We start from the raw sequence: 7,205 nt of genomic DNA on the forward strand, positions 1-7,205 counted from the left end.
AAACTCTATGCTATGGGCCATGGTCATCGCTACTAGATCAATGACTAGATCATGGTGTGGTGTCGCGGCGGTAACGGCCACCGTTACGTTGGTTGGTAGTATGTCTTGCGGCATAGAGTTTCCTACAAAATTTTTGTAGGAAACTCTATGTCTTGCGGTTCCCGATTTCAATGCGTGGGCGCTATGGGTAGCTTGTCCTCTAGAGTCAGTATAGTAACTCTATGGTTGGTAGCGGCGGCGGCCGCGCTGCCATGCGGTGATGTGCGTATGCGCGCATGTGTTGCAAGCGACCACCGCAAAGATCGCTAGCTACCACCTCAAAGGGAAAGGTAAGGGCAGCCGGTAGCGAGCCGCGCCAATCTAATCCAGAAGCCAGAGTACAGGCTGTGGTGATTCTATGGTTAGCTGTTTCGTCTACTGGGTACTGTGGTTGTGAGCGCGACAGAGATGAGAAGCCTATTATCTGGTCCTGTTATGATAGCGCGTTTAGAAAACACACAGACGCGCTCGAGCTACGGAGCTCTTCGACCTTTACCTCTCCTTATTAAATGGGGAGGATAAGGTACGACTGTGTCCGCGATTCAGTTTTGGGCTGACGCGAGCTGCTTAAAGGCCGCCGATAACGCGGGTAAGCAACAAACAGTTGGACTGGTGCGAGAAGGTGCTCAAATGCTAACAGTGATATCGCTGTCGCGATACGCTTTCTTGCGCCAAGTTGTGTCGTGCTCTGTTTCTTCTGCCAAAATGAGTGGTAGGTGCGCCCTTTTGCGTAGTAACGAAAAAATTTATTGCTGCGTTGTTAGCTATGTTGTTACCAGTGCAGACTTCATTGTATATGTAAAAGCTTACTAAAATGGCGCGTTCCGGTAAACACCTGCCAGAAAACATTGAATGTTTCAGAATTCCTTTTCCCAGGTCGTGAAGAGAGCATGCTGAGGCGGCGGATTCTGCACCCGGCATCTGCTGTACTAAGGGGCAGTGACCAAGTGTACAGACTCCTGCCAAGGTATAAGCGCCGCAAGTCGTGGGTGCGTGTGCTGAGTTGCATCGTTCTGCTTGTGTACGGCGCCTTCCCCACTGCCTTTTACTTTTCCGGATGGTTCAGAAGGTTCCTCATCTTCGGACATTATTTAAACTGGCCACCCATGATGAACTTGACGGATACGTACAACTACGAGCTGCCTTACACAAGGCCATTCTTTCTGGAATCAGCAAATGGTGTCGTGCTTGGAGCTTGGCACATTGTACCAAAGACTCAGTGGGGCCGCTGTGTTGCTGGCATCAAAGAAGAGTCAGAATTTGAAGACAATAGGCCAGTCATCATATACTATCATGGTCATGCGGAAACACGTGCTGCTGACTACAGGGTTCAGCTTTATAAAAGACTTTCAGAAAGTGCAATTGATGCCCATGTGGTCACCTTTGATTATCGGGGCTTTGGAGACTCTACAAATATTATGCCCAGCCGCAGTGGTGTAATTGAAGATTCATTATCTGTCTACAGATGGGTTAAAGAGAGAGTGCCAAAGTCCAGGATTATTGTCTGGGGCCACTCCTTGGGCACAGGTGTTGTGATGCAGCTTGCAGAGATTTTCACCGACACGAATGACAATCCTGCAGGAATTGTCCTGGAAGCACCATTCAACAGTCTTGTGGAAGCTGCGCTGCGGTGGCCCCTGGGCTTGCCATTTCGATACTTCCCTCTGTTCAACAGGCTTGCACAACCACTGCACCACGAGGACACAAACTTTGAGTCGGAGCAGAAGGCTGGCAAGCTGAGTGCCCCTGTGTTGATCATGCACTCCAGGGATGATCCTCTCGTACCTTACGACCTCGGTCAGAAGCTGCTCTCTCGCATACAAGTAGAAAAGCCAGCTCATCTGCCTGCTCCAGTGTTCTATGAGGTTGACAAGGGTGCAGGGCATCGACGAATTTACAAAGACCCCAGGTTTCCATCAGTGATCTCTGCTTTCATCGAAAGCATTACAAACTGATTTCCTACCATAGCTGTGTCTCAGTTGAGAACTTTAGCTTACAGTCATCTGTTCGTCACATGCTCTTAGTAGCTGCTTCTACACGGTTGGTACTTTTCCTAGGTTGCTTTTAGCATGTAGAATTACAATACCACCAAAGATTTTGCTGATGTGACATTTGCTTGCTATGGAAAGATGTAGTTGTAATTAAATAATGTATAAAATTTGCTTTAAACTACTGCCATCTTGCAAATTTAGATTGTTTTTGACTTGTTCTTGTCACTTGTGAACATTAAAGTCTCCTCTTCCCCTATTTTCTTTTGCTGTTGCTCTTGTCGAGTTCTTAAACATAGTGATTATCACTGATGCAAAAGGTTGCTAGCAACACAAACTCATCCATAATTGAACCTCAAAAACAGCACATAGCATATTGCTCCCAGAGACGTGCTTTTACAGCAGTTAACAGGGGTTCCACAGCAGTGCTCATGGAGCGGCAGTGAAGGCGAGTGCAAAGCAGTGAAGTCAGTATGAAATTTCAAACACCCAGAAGCCTGCATTGGAGCCCAAAAACAGCCATTTGACTAAGCTGTTGGTGCGAGTGCACAGCCACTCATCTGGTGCACTATACAGGAACAGGCATCAGATATAACAGTGTATATAAGCTTCTGACACTGCCCAGGCGGTGTGTCAGAGCAAGAACTGTCGGCGCCTAGCGCAGTAGTTGGGTCAACACTGGCACAGAGGGACCAATCTACCAGCAATATGCTGGCATCGAAACTGTTGCCATTACTATTGCTTAGCACAGCAGAAGTGGAGCGACTTTTGCTTTGTTACGTGAAGCAAGTAGCAAAATTATTCGCACTCTCGTACGACAAATGTACACTCCCAGCAGAAAAAGATGACCACAAGTGACTTGTGGCCGAAGCAGCGAAATCTCGACACGTGGCGCTGTTGTTCTTAAGCGCACCAACGGGGAACCAACGCTACAGTTTCAAGCCAGGGTGCCTGAATGCTCTCTCCCTCCTCGCCATTCAGGCACCCTATTTGGATGGATGGATAAGGCTGGATCCTTTAAATCGGGCGGCAGAACATGCCACCTAGCCGTGACTAGTGACATATTTTGTACTTGGTGGAGGTGAAATTTCACTCTTGCCTTGACTTTAGTCACCAATCAGATAACCTCCATTCAATTATTTCTACCCACTTAAAGTCTATTTTGCCTCCACTGTCCCTAAACCCAAATGCTTTAAAAAAATAAGCCCCCTTGCTTTGAACTGTTGGGTGAAGCCCTTTACAGAAAAGTACCAAGTGTTCTGTCATTTCCTCCTCCCCATGCGCACTGCATAACATGTCTACCCCTTGGTATTTGACTCGGTATGCCTTAGTCTGCTTAATTCCCGTCCTGGCTTCAAACAACAAAGAGCTTCCTCTCGAATTATCGTAGATGTTTTCTTTGGCAATTGCCTGCTTGAAAGTTGTGTAAGTTCCCAGTGCTGATTTCGTCTGCATCCCTATTTTCCACAGACCCCTGTCTGTTTAACCTTTTTCTTAACCGATGTTTCTTGGTTTACGCACCCTGCTGCTGTCCAAATATTTGCTTGACAATTTTCTGGTTTGCTTCCTCCATTTTGTGCCAACATTCTTCATGTACAAGTAACTGAAACCTTTCCTTGCCTGCCACTTTTCCGCCATGTATCTCATTCGCTCCTCAATTTCTATCTTGCTGCTAGCTTTCATGCCCTCGAATTATGTCCATCCTATGTCGCCCTGTGCCACCCGATTTTGTATACTTCCATGTGCTCCGAAAGCAAGCCTACCTACCCCATGTTGCTTAATTTCCAGTCTTGCTCAAACCTGTGATCTCGTGTACAGGACCACGTTGCCGAAAGTCGGACTAGGAAGCATCGCCCATTTCCAAATCCCTCTCGCCACTTTTTACCTATTGTAATTCCACAGTGCCCTATTTCATTTAGTGTTTTCATCACCGCTGCATTCCTGCTACCTTTAGCTGTTGCATATTTTTAGTGTTCCGTTAGGTACTCAGCCCCACTGATTATCCACACGCCAAGATATTTGTACTTATCCACTACCTCCAGTGTAAGCTCCTGTGTTCTGTGCTCGCCGTCCTGATTATGATTAAAAATCATGACTGCCAATTTTTCCGTGCTAAACTTCAAACCTAATCTTTCTCCCTCTTTACCGCAAATGACTGTCAATCCGTGCAAATCTTCCCAATAAGTACAATGTCATCCCCATGCACCAGTCCTGGTAATGACTGTTCAATTTATTCTCCTTGCTTGAAGAAAGAAAGGTTGAAGCCAAGTCTGCTCCTGTCTAATTTGGTCTCTAATCCTTGTAGATACAACATGAACTACAAAGGCAATGGAGGACACCCTTGCCTAAGCTTCTCGCTGTATCTCTAAATTAGTTCATTGCCCTCCGGGCATTACAGAGGGGAGTGGGTACATTTGATAAAGTGGAAAAAAAAAAACAGCAGTACATTTCTATTAAAAAAAAGGAAAGGGTTGCATCAATACAATAAAGGAAATTAACAATAAATAGTGCACAGTACAAGGATAGACAGTAAAATACCAGCTGAGCTGAGCTGAGCAGAGAGATCTTTTCAACAAAACAAACTAAACAGGAGAACTGATGCTCAAAACAGTAATATATGCCTATAAAACAAGGAACATCCGCTTTAAAAAGATTGGTGTGAGCAAAAAGGAAAAAATCGCCTAACCAAAAGAAAAAGGATGACACCGCTACAATTTATTGTGTTTTGACAACAACAAGTTAGTTGCAGCAGCTTTCAACTTAGAATTATCAGATATTTCGACGACAGATCAGGGAAGCTGATTCCAATTTGCTGACTTCCTGGGGATGAGTGAATTGTAAAAATGGTTGGTGTGGCATGAAGGAATACCAACCTTATGACAATCGTCAGTGTGTGCTGAAACGTAACAAGAGAGGGTTATCAATTTATTCTTAAGAATGGGGTTGTCATGATATATCTTGTGGAACAGGCAAAGACAGAACAGACATAAACTAACAATTTGTAATGAAGTAATTTTACAGGACTAGAAGAAAGATAAAAATTGTGGCGGATGTAGCCCAGCATGCAATTAGCGTTGTTGGTTATATGGCCTACATGCATCTTTCAAGAAAAAGTAGAAGAAACGGATACGCTTGGATATTTGTAACAGGACACAATGTTACTAGTATCAAAGGGCCCCTCACCAGGCCCCATAGCAAATTTTGGTTATACGCTGGACGTTGTGTGTCCTCTATGGAGCGTTCTGTTGCAAAATTTTCAAATCGGCTCATTAATAGCCGAGATAGAAATATTTCAGTGCCGCGAACCCATGATTTCATCAGGCGGGCTCCACTGCCAAGCAAGACACTCCCTCCACTCACACAGTCTAGCCTCTGCAAGCAAAATTCCTTCCCTGCATTCTCCCATAGCGGACCTCGAGGATCGTATGACGCATACATCACGGCTAGGCCCCGCCTTCATTATTTTTTTTCGCTTTTTTTTTTTTCGGCGCTACGCACTTGCGCTGACAGCGTCGCACGCGAGCTGTTGTCTCGTTCGCACAGCGCACGATTTTGTGTGCTGTGCACAAGGACACATGACTAGCGGTATAATTCACTGCTACACGAATACTGAGGCAGAACAAGTGTATCACAGAGCATGATCACGCGCTGGAACACGGTATAAAATGACATAATTTTGGTACCTGTGCACGTTACTGCACGACTGTGGGAACAAGCAGATGAAGCGGAAGTACGTCCCTCTTGCTTCGGTGTGAAGTAAAACAAAAAACATGCAGGCATTCCGTTTGCGTGTTTTATTATTCCTCTAAACTTCAATTCGTCAATTCAAGCAACAGATCACACAGATAACAGATGTCTTGAATAATTCTCGAAGTCACGTGTCAGCACGAGCAACGTCACACTGCGGATACCAGTACATAGGCGCAGATACACGAGTACGTCATCCTCCAACTTGGAGCGTGGCGGCCACGAGGAGAAGGAAAAACAGCACTCGGTTTGAAATTTCAGATCTTTCCGCGGCGCGTAGTGATTTATTACTTTGCAGACACGATCATTATCGCGCAATGTAGGCTCAGCGCTTGTCAGCTCAAAATGGCCAGACCTAGCGAGAGGCCCTTTAAGATGATATGATGGCAATGTAGTATTACGACGAGAAACATGCATGTACTTGCATTTGTTAGTGTTTAGTTCCACGTGTTGGCCCAGTCAAGAGCATGGTTGACATCACACTGAAGATGACCTACATCAGAGTCACTGTTAATTTCGTGGTTTATGACGTAGTCGTCTGCAATAAGGTCAATTGATGAAAATAACCTATCAGGTAAGTCGCTGATATAAATGAGAAAAAGCACAGAGCCTTGTGGCACACCTGATCCAACTGCAGAAGTGAAGGAGGAAGTGTTGTGACAAATTATGAACGATCGGTGAGAAAAGAGTACAGCCATTGAAGAATGTTATGATCAAGGTTAAGTTTACTTAGTGTAAAAAGCAGTTGATCAGAAACCTTGTCAAACTCTTTTGAAAGTCTAGGAATATGCAGTCAACAATGAAACCCATGTCAAGTATGGAATTTAGATCACGTGTAAATGCTAGAGTTTCACAGGAAAATGACTTGCAATATTCATGCTGATAATCTGTAAAAAAGGTGTACGACTGTAGGAATGATGCAAGGTAAGAGTAAATGACATGTTCTATAATTTTACATGGAATTATTGTAAGTTAAATGGGTCAATATTTAAGTGGCAATTGGCTACCCCCGTCTTGTGCAAGGGATTCACCCTCCCCACCTTCCAGTCTTTTGGAATGCAGGCTGTCTGAAGAGATTGCTGGAATATTCATAATGGTAACAGCGCGAACAAGACGACGACGGAGTGAAAGTACACAGAACATGGCTCCGTTGTTGTCTTGTTTGCACTGTTACCATTATGAATGTTACCAACTCGCCCAACTTTCCACTTTAATTGCTGGAATAGAACAGATTAGAAAGCATTATAGCACGGTACACTTTAGTCCCGATTAAAGACTTGGAATTTATATCATGAACGTCACATGATGAAACTTTTAATTTATCTATTATTCTTTATGCACCAGCAATATCAGACAATAGGGTTCATTGGTAAAAATTCAGTACCGAGATAGGTAGGGGTTGCAGAACACACATTTTTGGAAGAAGCAGAA

General features: G+C 44.6%; 1 protein-coding gene across 3 annotated transcripts; it reads left to right on the forward strand.

Moving 5' to 3' along the window:
- Nucleotides 1-367: 367 nt before the first annotated feature.
- LOC126535896 (lysophosphatidylserine lipase ABHD12-like) lies at nucleotides 368-2,286 on the forward strand. Of its 3 annotated transcripts, none has more exons than XM_050182750.3 (2): nucleotides 368-628; nucleotides 916-2,286. In XM_050182750.3, the coding sequence occupies exon 2, from the start codon at nucleotides 930-932 to the stop codon at nucleotides 1,992-1,994; it is 1,065 nt and encodes a 354-aa protein (XP_050038707.1). In that variant the 5' UTR covers nucleotides 368-628; nucleotides 916-929; the 3' UTR covers nucleotides 1,995-2,286. The 3 variants fall into 3 exon arrangements, with proteins under 3 accessions (XP_050038707.1, XP_050038705.1, XP_050038706.1); XM_050182748.2 differs by lacking the exon at nucleotides 368-628 and adding an exon at nucleotides 635-751 and having other exon boundaries at nucleotides 901-2,286; XM_050182749.3 differs by lacking the exon at nucleotides 368-628 and adding an exon at nucleotides 635-751.
- The last annotated feature ends 4,919 nt before the right edge of the window (nucleotides 2,287-7,205 follow it).

This window comes from Dermacentor andersoni, chromosome 4 (genome assembly GCF_023375885.2).
Source record: "Dermacentor andersoni chromosome 4, qqDerAnde1_hic_scaffold, whole genome shotgun sequence".
NCBI lineage: Eukaryota > Metazoa > Arthropoda > Arachnida > Ixodida > Ixodidae > Dermacentor > Dermacentor andersoni.